This window comes from Rousettus aegyptiacus, unplaced genomic scaffold, assembly GCF_014176215.1.
Source record: "Rousettus aegyptiacus isolate mRouAeg1 unplaced genomic scaffold, mRouAeg1.p scaffold_m13_p_4, whole genome shotgun sequence".
Lineage (NCBI taxonomy): Eukaryota > Metazoa > Chordata > Mammalia > Chiroptera > Pteropodidae > Rousettus > Rousettus aegyptiacus.
In genome coordinates this window covers 53,336,291-53,354,692 of record NW_023416307.1, presented here as the reverse complement: position 1 = coordinate 53,354,692, position 18,402 = coordinate 53,336,291, and the positions used below count along the sequence as shown (strand labels likewise).

The 18,402-nt window shown below is 32.0% G+C and overlaps 1 protein-coding gene across 2 annotated transcripts in view; it reads left to right on the top strand.

Moving 5' to 3' along the window:
- Positions 1-18,402, top strand: part of SLC49A4 (solute carrier family 49 member 4) — a 66,823-nt gene that overhangs the window by 26,810 nt on the left and 21,611 nt on the right. For both annotated transcript variants that reach the window (XM_016159367.2, XM_016159368.2), the window contains exons 4-6: positions 636-765; positions 7,951-8,059; positions 17,306-17,373. In XM_016159367.2, coding sequence (XP_016014853.2) covers positions 636-765; positions 7,951-8,059; positions 17,306-17,373 — 307 coding nt within the window. The remainder of the gene's footprint in view (positions 1-635; positions 766-7,950; positions 8,060-17,305; positions 17,374-18,402) is intronic.

The following is an 18,402-nucleotide window of genomic DNA, read 5'->3' as shown; positions in this document are numbered from 1 at the left end:
AGACAAAGAATACAGACATTATCTGTAGTTAAGTGTCTTATAGGAATCTTGTACCTTTTTCTAAGAATATAGCCCTAGAATTAGAATTATCCTACTAAAATGATCTCTAGAAATCCCTTAGTCTAATTCCTTTATTAGCCCAGAAACAGAATAGAGAGCCCAGAAATAAATTCACGCCTATGTGGTCATTTAATCCATTACAAAGGAGTCAAGAATGAGTAAGGGGTTCAAGTTCCAAGTTAATTAATGGCATAGGCGGGTCTGTACTTCAATGCTTCCTGATTTTTCTACTAAATTGGGCACTGTTAAAAGCTGGGACTTCAAGATGTCAGAACTCGGGTGGGGAATGATGGCGACACCTGTGAACTTTCTCTTCTGTGGTAGTGCCAAACTAAGATTGTTTGGATGTTCATTCTGAGTGTTTATTTTAGTTCAGATTGTTTAATATTCTGAAATTTATATCTCTACATAACCATCTTTTCCATAAAATTGAGCTGTTTGAGCTAGGAACTATATTTTGCATATCTTCGTAAGCCTAGAGCTTAGTTGATGCTCAAATATTTCTTAGATAAATAATACTTGAAATATTGAACTTTTTCATTATCTGGTTAACATTTTACTTTTTTTTCTTTCAGAATTTGGAGTTGTTTGCTTACTATTTTCTGCAACTCTAGCTTATTTCCCACCCCGGCCTCCTCTTCCTCCCAGTGTTGCTGCAGCTAGCCAGCGGCTCAGTTATCGGCAGAGCTTTTGTAGATTATTAAGGTAAATACACTGGGTGGTCTTGACTAGCACCTTCAAGGTAATTCCACATTTATTTAAGATAATTTCAGATAATAATTTTTCAGCAACCTGTTAATTAGGTTGCAAATTATTGATAAAATACTGATTAAATACTTTAAAGAGACTTCTTATCAGAAATCTATCTTAAAAAATCACCCAAAACAAAATTGCCATAATTTTTGCCTCCTCTACATACCAACTATTATCCACTTAATATTTTTAAAATCAAATCTTTTATTTAAATAATTTTTATAAGGAAACGTATCACATAATAATATCTGTGAATTCATGGGTTATATGTGTTTATTATATTTTTCCTAATATGTAAATTTTTTTACTTATTTTATATTTTATATTTCTTAGTAAACATTAAAATAAACAAAGTGAATATAATAATGTTTATATACCTCCAGTGGGATCATACTTTGAGAAACTTAATATTTTATTTTCTTTTATTGATATAACTTAAACGTAATTAGATTAAATTCTGCCCTTTAAGACTCAGATTCAATTCTTTGGATATATAGAGCATCGCTGATGATTGTTATTTGCAGTTGGGCCACTAGAACTTATCTTTTGAATTTTTCATCCAGTTAGTTGTGATGAGTTTTTAGTGATTCATTTACTAACTCTCTAGTTGGTTTTCTTTTCTAGTCTTCCTCTCCCACCAGATAGTAAATTCCTCATGGTCAAGAGCTATGTCTTTTTGTCCTCTATGGTAATGTTGTCTAATAGGAATATAATATGAGCTACATAATAGGTAATTTTCAATTTTCTAGTAGCTTCATTAAAAAAGGTAAAAAAGAAACAGTTAAAATTAATTTTAATAGCATGTTTTCTTTAACCCAGTATATCTAAAATATTTTTTAACATGTAAACCATATTCAAAATTATTGAGATATTTTATATTCTTTTATTCATGCAAAATCTTTTAAATCCAGTGTATATTTTATACTTACAGTATATTTCAATTCAGGTGCTAAATTTTCATTAGACATACTTGGTCTGCATTTAAATTACATCAGATTAGCAATTGAGCAGTGTCTCCATATTGCACTATTTATCTAAAGTTGAAAATAAGTACCTGCAAATTTTCAAATTTTGCATTTCTGAAATTATTCAAAAGGTCTTATAAGGCTCTAGAGACAATTGAAGATTGAAGATTTTATACTTCACGTCTGTAGAATACATTTTATTTTATTCTTCCTAATGTTTTAAAAAAAAATTTCCGTAGCTGAAAGAATTTCTTTTACCAAGTTTCCATCCAAAAATGGTTTTCTCTTTGTTCAGAAATCCAAACTGTTTTATATCTAGCCAAAGTTATAAGCTCAGATCTGTTAAAAAATGCTTTAAATTGTTTGTTGGACATGTCATTCTGATTTTGGACAACTAATTTTTTTTTTATTCTTTTTTTACTATTGGAAGAAACTTCTTATAAAATTCACTGTATATTGTTGAACATGTCTCTTAATAGTATCCTCTTAATTATCTTAATTTTCTTTTTTACGCAACAGGCATCATTTAGGTCTGCTGCAGAAAATTGCAATTCCCATTCATTGTGAAATTTATAACATATTTTCTTCCAGTCTCTTATTTTTTTCTCCTTAAAATATTCAGATAAGCAAATTACAATGTTATATCATTGTGTGAAAATAATATTTATAACTGAGTTAGTTCACCGATACCAAGAAGATCAGTGACAGTTTCTAACACTAGAAGCAACACACGCCACAAAGTGCACACTATAATAATATCTTACCCAGTGCAGCAGTTACAGTGAACTACAGTTCCACCAAAAAAATAAAGTTGTGTTTAGTGGAAAGTACTTTTCACTGCTTCTGTTTTTAAGTTTGGATTTCAATTAATTAAAATAAAATTAAAAATTTGTTCTTCAGTTGCACTAGCCACATTTCAAACGTTTAATAGCCACATCTGACTAGTGCCTACCATGCTAGCATAGCTATGCAACATTATTTGGTTCTCAGCCAGCTAGTGTAGTATGTTGATAATGTTTTATTAAAAAATAGAATGGAATAAAATAGAATAGAAAATATTATTGTGTCACTTGTAGTAATGATACATATCTTTTGTGAAACTTTTCTTTCAGTCTATATGTACATATATTGGTAGGTCGCAAAGTAAAAATATATTTCTTACTCCGGAGTACAGCAAAAAGTTTTTGTACATTGCCTTCCACATAATAGGCAAAAAGAAAATATTAATTAAATTGAATTATTATCAGTGGCACACATTTGTAAGATGATGATTAAAACAATGGTTTTTTAATTCTATTTCAGTTTTGCTTTTTTAAAAATTTTTTATTTATTTTTTTATTTAATGCCAAGCCAGAGACTGGGTAGCAAAAGATAAGACTAGAGAGGCTAGTTAGGATCATATTATTCCATACTAATAATTTTGGACTATTCTATGGGAAATGAGGGATTACTGGAGGATTGATTTTAAGGTAAGGAGTTATATTCTTAACAAAGAAACACAAAATTATCACTCTGACCACAATAAACCCTGTGTTTGTTTCTAAATTCCCTAAAGTCAAGATCTTTATTCTATATCTAAATCATAAAGTAAAAAATCTTTTTATAAAAAAAACCCTTTTCACTAATGACCTGCTTCCCTCAGTCTCTTCCCATATTTGTCTATTTACTCTTCAGGTTCTACCTTTGGGCTCTCAGGGGGGTGGTTCCTTGGGCCTACCATGCTCCATTCCCCTAGCCTACCAATATAATGTACTCTGAGCCTTCAAAGAACCCCTAAAATCATTAATTCCTGGATTAATTGGAATAACTACTTTTCTAGATTCTAATACCGTTATCTGGGATGGGAATGATTAAAGTTTCTACCACAATTATAATAAATTGTATTAATAAATTAATATATATTATGTAATACTAATTAACAAATTAGTATTAAAAATAATACTATTTATATGATTCCCATCTCTTAATATGCCTTTACCCTGTATAACCTAATGTAAACATTTCTCTCTCTTTCTATATTGGTTTAATGTTTGATGATAGTGGTTGTTCATCTGCCTTTTAAACTTCAAGAATGGAGAGTTGAATTGAACATGTTCCTTATTTCAGGACACACGAACACATTTATTCATTTATTTATTCATTCATTCTTTTTTTATATTTCCCACTCCCATTCCCCTTCCCTTCCCCTGCTCACGCCACCTCTTAAATGCATTTAATGTGTATCTGTCTGTCTGTGTGCTTTTGCAATATGTGTATTGTTTTGCATGCATCTATGTTTAACTCATTTAAATGATGTCACATTATATATCTCACTCTGTTTGACTTTTTAACTAAACACTATGTGGTTTTTTATAACTTTTTATTTAGAAAATTTATAGAAGAATAGTATAACCTCCATATCCCATAACCCAATATCAACACTTGCCTATTTATAGCTACTATTGTTTCATCTTTACTTTACCTGCTCCCCACCTTCCTATATCATGAAGCAAATCCCAGATGACAAATCACTTCATCCATAAAATTTCAACATGTGTAATATATGTTTAAAAGATAGTGACTCTTTTTAATATAAATATAGTACTATTATTGTACCTGAAATTTTTTAACAATAGCTTGCTGTTACCAAATCAATGTTTAATTTCCAATTGTCTCATGAATTTTTTTTTAACAATTTGAATCAAGATCAAATTAGGTCCATGCATTGCAATTGACTCAAATCCATCATAATCTGTAGGTTTCCTTCCCATCTCTCTCTTTTCCCTTGTAATTTACTTGTTAAGGAGCCATCTGTTTTGTCCCCAAGGTCTCGATTTTGTTGATTGACTCCATATGGCATAGTTTGCCATATTTCTGTGTACTTTATATGTCCTATAAATTGATAGCCAGAGCTATGTTCTGATTCAGATTTTTGTTTTTGTTTTGGTTTCGATTTTAACAAGACTACTTCATAAGTGATGGCTTTCTTCCATCCATCAGGAGGCATATGGTATCTGGGTAATTCTCATTTTGTGATATTATCACCCCATTTTCAAGATGTCCCTACAACTAATTCTTTGTACTCCATCACATTTTATATGCCCATTCCCACTGTGTATCCAGATAGCCTCTAATTCATTGTCAACACAAACACTACTTCAGTGACATCCTCATATATATCACAGGAGACCGAAAACTTCTTTTGAAAATAGACCCCACAACAGGATTGCTGGGTCATAAGGTATGTTAAGCTTGATTTGTCCAGTATCACCAGATTACTCTCAAAAGTGCTGCATTTACCTTTATTTCCATAGCAGTGCCCGTTTCCCTATATGCCCACCAACTTGATATTATCCATCTTTCTTATTTTTACTAGCCTAATAGGTGTAAACTAATATATCTTTTAATTTGCATTTCCTGGGTATTAATAAGTTTGAGATTCATTATGTGATTGTTTGCCTTTTAGGTTTCATCTACTATGAATTCCTCTTCATAGTTTCTGCCCATTTCTTAATGGTGGTTGCTATCATTTTCTTAATGATTTACATATTATAGGTATAAATTCCTTCGTTGACTTAAAAGTTTAAAAATTCAAATATATATTTTCCATTCTGCCTACTAATTTTGTCCATGAATTTCTTAATTATCAACTTTCTGGTTTTATCTTTCGCATTTAGGTTTTTAACCTACCTAGAATTCACCCTAGTCTGTGGTGTTAAGTAGTCATGCAGCATTTTTCTTTTCTGTCTGTAAAATGAACTAGCACCATTTGCTCAACAATCTCAGCCCTTTCATTTGTAGTGGCACCTTTATTGGATACTGAATTTCTGTGTTTTAGCTCTGTTTTCCTCCATTGTTCTCTTTGTTCTTGAGCCATCACGTACAATTTTATTGCTATGGCCATGCAGTTTGTCTTAATATCTGATAGGACAAAGGCCTCTGTTTTCATATTGTTTTAAGGATGAGTTTGCTTTTCAAGGACTTTTATTCTTCCATATAAACTGTAGAGCATAGTTTTTGAGTTTCTAAAAAATTCAACTGGAATTTTAATTGTCATTGTATCGAATTTATAGATTAATTTGGGATGTCTCTCCATCTATTTAGATCATTTTCTGCTTTGTTAATTAGATTGAGATTGCTTCTTCTGCTCCCTCCCCCCGTCTCCCGCACCTCCCTTAGAGGTCTTGGACCTTCCTGGTTTATTCCTAGATACTTTATCATTTAAAATTTTTAATAGCTATTTTGAATGGTATCTATTTTTAATTAATTTTTAAAATTAAACTTGTCATTGTGAGATAATTTTAGATTCACATGCAGGTGTAAGAAATAATAGAGAGATAACATGGACTCTTACCCAGTTTCCCCCAATGACAACACTTTACAAAACTATAATACAATGTCAACTAGGATATTGACATTGATACATTCAAGATACAGAACATTTCCACCTCGTCACAAGGCTCACTTCCTGTTGCCCTTTTAGAGCCACCCCTACTTCCTTCCCACCCTACTCCTTAACCCCTGGCATATGCTAATCTGTTCTCATTACTATAATGTTATCTCAAAAGTGTTGTGTATAGATTCAATCATATAGTATATAAAATTTGGGGGTTGGCTTTTTTATTCACCATAATTCTCTGAAAAGTCATCCATGTTATTTGTATATCAATAGTTATTCTTTTAATTGCTGAGTTGTACTCCATGGTATTCATGGACATAGTTTGTTTAACCATTCACCCGTTAAAGGACATCTGAATTGTTTCTAGTTTTCTTGGCTATTACAAATAAAATTACTATTAATATCCGTATACAGATTTTTTATGAATGTAAGTTTTCATTTCTCTGGGATAAATGCCAAGGGGTGAAAATGCTGAATTGTATGTTAGTTGCATATTTCTTTCTTTCTTTTTTTTTTTTTAAACTGCCATTATCCAGACTGGCTTACCATTTTTTCATTACCACAAGCGATATAAAGTTATCCAGCTTCTGTGTATCCTCACCAGACTTTGATGTTTTCACTATGTTTTTAGCCATTTTGATAGGTATGTAGAGGTACAATTTCTGTAGAGGGCAATTAGCATTAAATATTAAAGTTACAAATACACATACTCTATGACATGACAGTTGCACTTCTAGAAATCAATTCTCCAAGTGCGAACGCACACGTGAAATGACTAAGAGCAAAGAAATAAAATTATATTATTATATATAAATATAAACTACATATTATATAAAATATATAAAATTATATATTTATATCTTGGGGGGGCTGATTAAATAAATTATGGCATGCCAACATAATGTAATACAATGCAGCTGTAAGAAAGAATGAAGAAGCTCTATATGTATTGTCTATGGAAGAGCTTTAAGACCTAAGTTAAAAAAGAAAAGTTCAGCAAATGGTGCAATGTGCTACCATTTATATAAAAAGATTGGTGAAAGAATATGTGTGTGTGTGTATGTGTATATTTGTATTCACTTGTATATTTTGGGATATTTCTGGGAAGCTACTCAAGAAAGTGATAACATTGGTACTTGTGGGAAGAGGGAAATAGGGGTTAGAGGGGGACATTTCCCTCATATTTTTATACTTGTTTGGTTTTGAGCCATTTGAATTGTATTGGCTATTAATAATAATAAAACAAATAATAATAAAACAATTAAAACTACTCTCTGAAAATGATAAAACTAGCAAAATATACTTTTAATGTTTGTTTTTTCTCTCTACCTTGTTCATAATGAGAAACAGTAATGTTTTTTAACATTTGAATTTTTTATTTTGTAATTATAGTTGAAATACAATATTATGTTAGTTTCAGGTGTACAACATAGTGATTAGACATTTATATAACTTACAAAGTGATCACCTCGATAAGTCTTGTATCCACCTAAGAAACAGAAATTTATCTTTTCAAATAAGAGCTTTTTTTAAACTAAAGCTACCTACTCAATTTATGAAATAATGTTGATAATTCGTTTATATAATAAACATTGACAGTTTTTAAATAATATGACAAAGATATTCTTACAAAAATAAAAAATGTAAGGAACTTTGAATTTATTAACAAACTAACAAATATTTTTTCTTTCTGATTTCGATAGTCCAATTTCCAAGTGACTCTTTTCATGAGTAAGAGTTTAAATTCTAGATTTTGAATCAATAATAATATTTTCTTGTACTTTTTTTTTACAGCAATTTGAGATTTTTGATGATTGCATTAGCATATGCCATACCAATTGGTGTATTTGCTGGCTGGTCTGGAGTTCTGGACTTAATTTTAACACCAGTGCATGTCAGCCAAGTAAGCATTTTACTTCTTTCTATATTGTAGATATTTTTAGTTCACTTAAATTATAAATATTATCTACATGTTCTGGATTTTAGCTTCAAGTCCTGGGTAAAACATTATTTCATGTCATTATTGCAAAAGCAAGATCCTAGTGAAATAGTTATAAACAATATTGATTTCCTGGATTTTGTTAACAGTCAAGAATTTCACATTTATTTAGGGTTTATTAATGTTCCTAATAAATAGAAAAATAAGGACAATCTTAGTTTTGTTGACTCCATTCCTTATCCTTACTTTATACTTTACAAAGTAGAATAAAATCCTATCATCAAATATATGGCTATTTCTACATCTAATTTCTCACTTTCTCTCCAGTCTCATAATAAGGGTATCTCATTTCTTTAAAAATAACCCTTTCACTGATATGCTTGATGCCATCCATTCTCTTTGCTTGGTAAAAAGAGATTTGAGGGGCAAATGGAAGAAATCTAGCATATGATATTCCATTGTATGAATTAACAATTGGTCCATTCTGCTTTTGGTGAACATTTGAATTGTTTAAGTGTTGTATGAACGTTCTCATAAGTTTCTTGATGTACCTCTATATGCATTTATCTTGGATATATAGCCAGGAATGGAATTGCTGGTTAGAGTATATGCCTGGTTTGATAGATGAAACCAAATTTCCCCAAAGTTGTTGTATCACTTTACAGGCCCACCACCAGTACGTGAAATTTGTCATTGTTCCACATCATTACCAGCACTTGGCAATATTAGTCTTTTTAAATTTAGACTTGCTGTTGGCTATGCAGTCGTATGCAATTACAGTGATATCTTTTTAAGTTTTAGTCGAATATTTGAACATCCTTTTTTGTAATGTGCCCATTCAAGTCTCTTGCCCGCTTTAGGGCTACCTTTTTCTTACTGGTTTGTAAAGAGGAGCTGTGCAGAAGGCTGTGTGGAGTCCTCAACTCTTGGCTGAGAAATAGACTGCACATGTAAAAGACAAAGCTGCTAGAGGCTTCACAGAGAGACTGCTCTAGGTTTGAAAGCAGAACAAATATAGTAGAGGGTAAGCAGTGCAGGGCTGTTGGAGTTCTGGCCCAGCCAGAGTGGAAAGACCTCATGAAAACCTTGGGCTTCTGCTGAGACACCAGAAAGGCCAAACTTTAGAATGAAGGACCATGCTCTAGATAGAGTAAGGCCAATTCTACTTAGGCTCACCATAAACAAAACCTAAAACCGGGCCCTGACAGAAATCCGCAGAGAGCACAATTTGGAGATTGAATCCTACCAAGCGAGAGAGGCCTGAGAAGCATCTTGGTTTCTACTTCTCTGCCATAATAAGCACAAAATCAAGTCTACACAAATTCAGGGTAATCAGTTAGTAATTAAACTCCCTATTAACGTAAAAATCAACCATTTTAAAGAAATGTGAAAGAATCCAGGATCTTTATGTTATATTGTCCACAACATTTTTTTTTAATTCCAAAACATTAGACATAACAAAGAGACAGAAAAATGTGACCTATATTTAAAAAAACAAACAAACAAACAAACAAAAAAACAGAGCAGAAAGTAGTCGATAGAAACCAATTCAGAGACCGTAGATGTTGGATTTGGCAGACAGAGACGTAATGCAAAAGAGAAAAAGAAATCTTTGCTTGCTCCAAATTTGTAAATATATTCCCCTAAATTATCTTGTAGAACTTCATTGTTCATTACAGTAGCCACTAGCAACTGTGGCTATTTGATTTGAAAATTAAATTAGATGAAATGAAATGAAAATTTAAAATTCACTTCCTCAATGGCACCAGCCACTTTCAAGTACTCAGTAGCCACTTGCAATTTGTATTGGACCATGAGGTGTATTTCCAAGGTCACAGAATACTCCATTGTATAGTGATAGTGCTGTTCTAGAAAGTTTATGGGTATTTCTGCCACATTTAAGCCTAAAATTGAATTTTGTGCTTGTTATAAAGTAAGGGTTAAGTTTTTCCCCCCAACATAGGTATCCATTAACCTAGTATCAATTTTTGAAAAGATCATGCTTTTCCAATTGCTTTCTACTGTAATCTTCTTTATACTGAAGTTCCCTTATATGCATGGATGTGTTTCTAAACGATTTTTTTCCTCTAGTCTATTTGTCTATCTTTGCACCAACACCAAATTGTCATAAGTATTCTAGTAGTGTTCTAAGTTTTGATATCTAGTAGAATAATACTCCTTTTTACTAGGATTTTGATGAGAATTTTTTGAATCTATAGATCAGTTTGAGAATTAACTTCTTTATAATGCTGAGTCTTCCAAACCATGATCATTATATTTCTCTTCATTTACTTAGGCATTATTGTCTCTGAATGATGTTTAATAATTTTCTGCAAGGACCCTTCTATATATGTGTTAGATCTATTCCCAGGTATTTGATACTTCTTGAAACTATTGTAATTGGTAATTCTAGAATTTGTGGCATATAGAAATATAGTTGATTTTTACAAGGAATTGCAATGTTGCTGATCTTGTATCCAGCAACTGTGTTAAACTCACTTATTTATTATATTAATTTGTCCATAGATATTTTAGCCTCTCTACACATATACTCATATCAATTATGACTAAGGACAAATAGATTGAAAAAACTACATTTAATAAAATCCAACATTGAGATAATCATATGATCTTTCTCTTAAACTACTAATGTGGCAAATTACACCTATTAATTATTAAATTTTAAACCACCTGTACTAAATCCAATTTGTCAGTGATTTATTACACTTTTATATATCAGTGGATTCCGTTTGCTCATATTTTGTTTAGGAATTTTTGCAGATATGTTTTTTTCAGATTGAGATTGGAATATAACTTTTCTTTCTTGTTCTATCCTTTCAGTTTTAGTATCAAGGTGTTGCTAGTCTCAAAAAACAGCTTAGGAAGTGTTTCCTCTTTTTCTTTTATCAGAAGATTTTGTGTAAGTTTCATGGTTTTTGGTTTTGTTTTTTCCTAATCATTTAGTAGAATTCACTGATGAAGCCATTCAGTTTTCTTTGTGAAAAGATTTTCAATATGGAGTCAGTTTCTCTAACAGTTATAAAAGTATTCAGGTTTTCTATTTATTCTTATGTCAGTTTTGATAAATTGTCCCTTTCAAGAATTTTTCCATTTTATTTCAGTTTTCAAATTTATTGGTAAGTTCCTTGTAGTAACATTTCATGATTTTATTATATCTCCAGGATAAGTCATTCCAGATATTAATTATCTATATCTTCTCTATATTTTTCCTTGAGTAATCTTACCAATGGCTTTTTAATAAATGCTTATTTTCTATTTTACTGATTTCTGTTTTTTTCGTTATATTTTTCTACATTTTTTTTTGCAGGAAGTTACTTTGTTCTCCTTTTTTCAAGTTTTTGATATGACTCCTTAGATCCTCGTCTTTTAGCTTAGCTTTTCTTTTCTAATATATATGTTTTATGGGTATATATTTCCTTTTAAACACAGCTTTAGCTGAATTCCATGTTTTGCTAAGTAAGATTTTCATTATTATTCATTTAAAAATATTTTCTAGCTTTTATAGTGATTTCTTCTTTGAACCATGGGTTACGTAGAATGACATTTCTTAATCTACAAACTGCTGAAGAGTCTGTAGTTTTGGGTTATTTTTTTTTCTTAATTTCTAATTAAATTGCATAAATGTGGTCTTAGGGTATCCTCTGTGATTTCAGTATTTTCAAATCTGGTGACCCAACATGTGATCAACTACATTTTATAATTCTTGGGTATCGTGTTTTATTTATTTAATTTTATTTTTTTAACAAGAGGAGATAACCAAATTTAATACATAGATATGTATGGGAACCCTGCATAATGAGACAGTCAGAGGCCCCTCATGCAAGAGAGCTTCAGAGATAGAAAGGGAGCATGAGTATATAGGATATTCTGTGCAAGAGATGAGTTAAAGTGCTTTGGGAGCTTCAAAGGGTCATTGCAGAATTATAAAAATAGATGTTTAATAAATAGAACTTTGTTCTGTCATCCAGGTGAGTCAAAAAGAAATTCTCTCTGATAATCTCCCATTATGGGCAAGGCCCCTAATTCAGGTTCTTCCAGGTCATTAAGGAGGGACAGAAGTTTCTCTTGAGCCTAAAGCTAAAATTGCCTTTAGCTCAAAATAATCTGCATACCACTGAAGTACTATGTTTTATGTGTGTCAGTTAGATCAATTATGTTAATTGTGTGTGTTCACAACTGTATCTTTTTTCATTTTCATTTGCTTGTTTTATTAGTTACTGGGGAAGGTGTGTTAAAATTCTGCACAATTATATAATTGTCTATTTCTCTCTTTTCCTTCTGTCAATATTTGCTTTATATATTTTAAGACTAGGTAAGTGATACACATAAATCTAAAATTGTAGTGTCTGACCAATGTATTAAACCTTACATCCATATGAAGTATTATTTATTTCTAGTGATGCTTTTTACCTTAAAGCATATTAGTTACACCAGCTTTCTCTTGGTAAGTGTGTGCATGGTATATCTTTTCACAGTTTTTTTACTTTCACATTTTCTTTAGGTATACCTCTTAAAAGCAGTATACCATTTTTTTTTCTTTAATTCTGTCTGATAATCTTTTTGTTTTAATTGGAGTATTTAGTCCATTTACATTTAATGTAATTTTTGATAAATTTGGATCTAGATCTACTATCTTTCTATTGGTTTTTATTTTGTTCACTCTAGTCTATCCTATTTTTCTTCTTGTGAATTAAGTATTTTTTATTTTTCTGTCTTTCCCCTCTGTTAGCTTGGTATAGTCTCTTTTACTACTTGGTAGTTACCCTAGAAAGTATAGAATGCACTCCTGAGTTATTAATATTTGTTATAACTTAGAACTTTCACCTCTTCCAGGACACCCCAGAGTCTTTAGAACCCTTTAACTCCCTTTCATCCTCTAGCATATCTTGTGCTATTATTGTTTTGTATTTTACACTGTACAAAGCGTCATTATTATTTACACAGTCACTGTTCATTTATATTCATCCTTATATTTACCCATTGTTCTTCATTCCTCTACAGTCATCTGCGGTCATTTTTATGCTGTCTAAAGAGCACCGTTTGGAGTTTATTTTTTAGCTTGGTCTAAAAATGTCTTCATTTCACCTTTATTTTTGAAGATTATTTTTGTTAGACATAAAATTATAAGTTGGCAGTTATTTTCTTTTGGTTCTTTGAAAATATCCCATTTTCTTCTGGTTTTCATTATCTCAACTGACAAGTTAGCTCTCAAATTAAAGAGCTTACTGCATTTAAGCTTTTCTCCTTGTCTTTGGTTTCAGCATTTTTACTATGATGTAACTAGGTGACAATTTTTAAAAAATTTATTCTTGATGTCTGTAGGACTTCTTGAATATATGGCTTGATTTCTCTATCAGTTTCTGAAAATTTTTAGCCAATATCTCTTTGAAGCTTATGCTCTATTTTCTCCAATTTCACCTTTAGGGACTCTATGTATGCATGTATGTGTGTGTGTGTGTGTATATATATATGTTTGTATGTATGTGTGTATATATACATATGTATGTAAATGCATGCGTGTGTGTGTATGATTGATCGATAGATAGATATAATTATACCTTCATGTTGTATTCCCTATGTCTCTTACCCTTTCTTCTGAATTTTTTATCTTTTTCCTTTCTCCACTTCAGATTAGATATTTTATCCAGCCTCTCTTCCAGCTGATTATTTGAGTTTTCAGCTTTGTCTAATATACTATTAAACTCATCTGTGAGTTACTAACTTAAATTGTATTTTTAAGTTATAAAATTTTTATTCGATACTTTTCATAGTTTCCAAATTTCTTTAGAAATCCTTGAGCTTGTATTTTTTTTTTGATTTATTTAAAAGTCATTTAAAGTCTGTATCTCATAATTTCTTTAACTGGATCCCCTGTGGGTCTTTTTATATTTGTGGTATTCACTGATGTTTTCTTATCTCCTTATGTGTTCTATTATTTTTTTATCGAGTGCTAGACATAGTGTATGACAAGTTGTAGAGATAATTTAAGCTTCAAGATGATGTTATTTTCCTCCAGAAATAACATGTTTTTCTTGAAGGAGTCTATGGATTACTTAATCTAGTATGAGGAATTGAGATCATTGAAAGCTAGACTTCAGTCCCTCATACTACTGTTTTATTTCCAGTTCACAGTACTCTTAGGTTAAAGCCCTTCAGAGTCCCCAGCTAAAGGCTGGGGGTTTTTTAAGGCCACCCACCTTCCAGTAAGCCCCAAACTTATATATTTTTTTCTTTCCTAGGTCAATGAGTATGTCAGTAACTACTCGGTTAGCCACTTTTTAAAAAAATCATCAGACACCCCACCTCTAAGGGAAAAGTGTCCTCAAATACTAGGTTTATCTTCCTGGATTTCCTTCCCATTTTGCATCATAGTTCCATAATTCTGAATTTTCTTCTTGGCTCTTTGATGCCATCAGATTTCTCCAGATTTTCTAGTTCTCAATCAGACTATTAATCCAAATCACCGAGTATACCTTCACCATAAGAAGGAAGTCTTCTTTTAGTTTCCTAACCTATTTTTCTGGATGGTAGGTATTCAAGAAGGAAGAAAGCAGCACCCATTTAAATGATTCTGATTTTGCAGATCTCATGCTTCATCTTATAAACCCTGAGAAATTCTTCCAAGTATCTCTCTCTGTACAGACTCTGAGAGATATAGACACCATAAATCATACCAGGGATTAAATAAAGAGAAATTTAAAATTATTTGAAAGCAAAAACATTAAAACAAAAAATTGTAATACCAAATAGAATGTTATTAACTGAAGTAAATGTCGTGGACGAAGGGAGCAGAAAAGCACAAGATGGCCAAAAAAGGACCAGGATCGGTAAAGTCAGATGCACAGTGGTCCCTAGCCTGACACAGGAGGATCTCACTCACCTAGAGTGTAGACAGAAATGTTTGCGAGCACCTAATAGTGTTAAGTAGGCCTAAGACAATGGGTGCTAAATGCTCTGCAATGAGAATGTCAGCTCTGCAGAACAGAGGATTCTCTTGCCCCAAATGCCAATGGTACATAAAACAAAATGTAGAGATAATTTAAGCTTCAAGGTATTTTCTTTCTCCAGAGAGCATTTATCTTTGCTTCTGGCACCAAACACTAGTAGAACAAAGGACTTGTACAAAGTATTACTTAGAGTAGGCTAAGCGGCTGTAAGAAATAGAACCCCAAAATTCTGAGACTTATGAAGAAATCTATTTCTCATTCACACAGCAATCTAAGACAGTTTGCATAATAATTTAGGACAGTCATTCATAGTTTGGAAATTTCTTTTTTTTATACTGATTTAGAGACCTAGACTGCTTCCACTCTGCAGATCTTCTGTCTGTTAGCACCTTGTCCTTAAATGGGTAAAGCTGGGTGACCACATCCGGATTCCTGCTGACAAAAAGGGAAAGAAAGCATGGAGGAAGGCATACAACTATGTTCCAGGTTCTATCCTAAAGGTAGCAAACCTCACTTCTGCTCACTTCCTTCCACTGATGAGAGCTTCGTATGACTAGGAAAATAATAAAAGGTAGAAGTTAGTTTGGGGAGCTCTCAAATGCCAGGTCAAGTTTAAACTTTATCCTTTAAGCACAAGGAAAGTCAGTAACTATCTCTTGCACTAGCAGGAAGAATAGATTGTGGAGACCATTCATGATGCTATTACAGGCATCCAGAGTAAGAAATAAGGTAATAAGCAAGTGTGGTGGATGTGGGAAGAGAAAAGAGGAGACAGATGGCACCAGTATTGTTAGGGACACATAGAATTCCAGTGGTAACAACTAACATGTATTGAGCACTTTACATTTATTAACTTAATTTCAAAAAGATCTTTATTATCCCCATTCTACTAATGAGAAAACTGAAGCTTAGACTGCGAGTTGAAACAGAACCAAGTCATAATGAGTTAAAGATACATGTGTGACAAGGAAATAAAAGTAGCATTTGTAGATAGCTCTGAATAAGTTTGATAGGAAACTTGATTGTAGGAAAGAGATGTGACATCAGATAGATGGAGAAGCATCATCAGAGAATGACAGCTCTGGCCTTTATTGAACACATCCTGTATGCCAACCAGTGATCTAAGATCTGTATACAATTTATCTCATTTAGTCCGTTTTATACATAAGAAGACATAATTTGCCCAGGGTCGCAAAGCTAGCACATAGCAGGTCTGGAAATGTTTGCTCAAGAGCAGAGTGAGCTATACATTTGAAACCAATTCAAATTCTCGTTATCTAGTCTCCCCAGGTGCTCAACCCTCAACTCCATATTGCTCTTCCCCCATCTGTGTTCTGGTAATACATTTTGTCACCAGACGTTTTGGCGTATTTTTTTTTAAAAAAAATTATTGGGGTGACATTCATAAAATCAAAGTTTCAAGTATACAATTCAACAGTATGTCATACATATTTTGCATTGTGTGTTCACCACCCAAAGTTAGATTTCCTTCTGTCACCAAATGTTTGAACCCTTTTACCCTTATCTACTTCTCCCCTCCCCACTTCCCTCTGGTAACCACTAATCCACTAAACAGTACTCACTGTCTGTGAGTACTGTCTGTGAGTACTCACTGTCTGTGAGTACTGTTTATCATGTTTGTCTTTTGCTTTCAGTTTTATATCCCACATATGAGTGAAATCATGTAGTTTTCAACTCTTTCTGTATGACTTATTTTCCTTAGCAGGATTATCTCAAGATCCATCCATGTTGTCAAATGACAATATTTCATCATTTTTATTACTCCATTATGTATATATACCACATCTTCTTTATCCAATCATCTATAGTAGGATACTTCGGTTGTTGCCAGATATTTTAACGCTTAATTATTTTCTAGTAGTTTTCTCTATGTTGGCTATGTTTAAACTTTTTGAGGTCATTTGTCCTTTTCCTGTTTTCTTACGAGATCCTAGTGCAAAGCTAGGCACATAAAACATATTTGAAAATTATTTGTTGCGACATTGATTATTTTGTTGATTTAAATATTTCAATAAGTTAATTAAGGATATATTTACTTAAATAAGTTCATTTTACTTAGTCACAGATGAATTCTTTTGTTAGATTCATTTTCTTAAATAATATTTCCTAAATTTGTTGTCATTTACTTACTAACATATTCACTAGAGAAGTTTTTTTTTCATGCTTTCTAAATTGCAATATGATAGTCTTATATTAAATGTGTCTGCCACTTTCTTAACAGGTAGATGCTGGCTGGATTGGATTTTGGTCCTTAGTTGGAGGCTGTGTTGTTGGAATAGCTATGGCAAGGTAAGAATATTTTATGTTAAATGTGTGAGTGGCCAGAAACAAATGAAAAGCTCAAAGGGACAATCGGCCCCCCTAAATATATGTTAAAATTCAAGGAAAAGTAAAATAGGCAAAGGTCAGAGAAGAGCACTCATTCAGGTATAAGAAAATTGACATGCAGTGTGTAGAATTTGCTGCTACAAGAAACGTTCTCAAGAGCGGTCTGTCCTGAAATGTTTTTGGAGACTGGAGATGTATTTTTAGTGTAATTAAGCTGATTCTCTCCATATTATTGGAGAACAACATCTACAAATGGAACCCAAAGAAAGGTGATACAGTAATAAAGGCAAATTGATAGTTATCAAGAATAGAAAAGAATTTAAAAGAATAATTTGTAAGAGCATGTTTAGGATCTTCTGTGAAAAGACAGTGTTCTGATTAACAGATAAACTTATTTCTAGACTTTTTTTGACAGGGATGTCCCTCTTGTTATTCCATTTTAATGAAAATGTCCATAAAGACTTCCAATTTCATCAAACTGCCTGTGATCTTAACACATTATGACAACACATTTTTAGAATGAGTCAATAGAAGGAAAAAGTGTCATTATTCTAAAAAAAAAGAAAAGAATGAAAATGTCATTCATGTAGGTGACTGTCTGTAAAACTACTCTTGATGTTTTCAAAGAGATAATACTCATTCACTTCCAAAATCATTTTACCCAGTTTAATCAAAAACAAAATTAGGTAGTCAACTTTACCAAGAGGAAGAATCTACTTACATATTTGGGGGAGTCAAATAAGATAGATAAATCACCTTGATATCTTAATACTTAAGCATGATTGATACAGGATAATATTATACCTTAAAGTAATATTAGACCTTAAAGTTTACATAGTGTTTCTGGGATAATGAAAGAATAAATTGGCACTGTAATTTCTAAATCACTATCTGAGGTTTTTATAAGTTAGGAAAATATGAGTAAAATCTAAAAGCTAAAGGAGAGGAATAGGAAGATAGCTATATGTAGTAAATAACTGTACTGATACT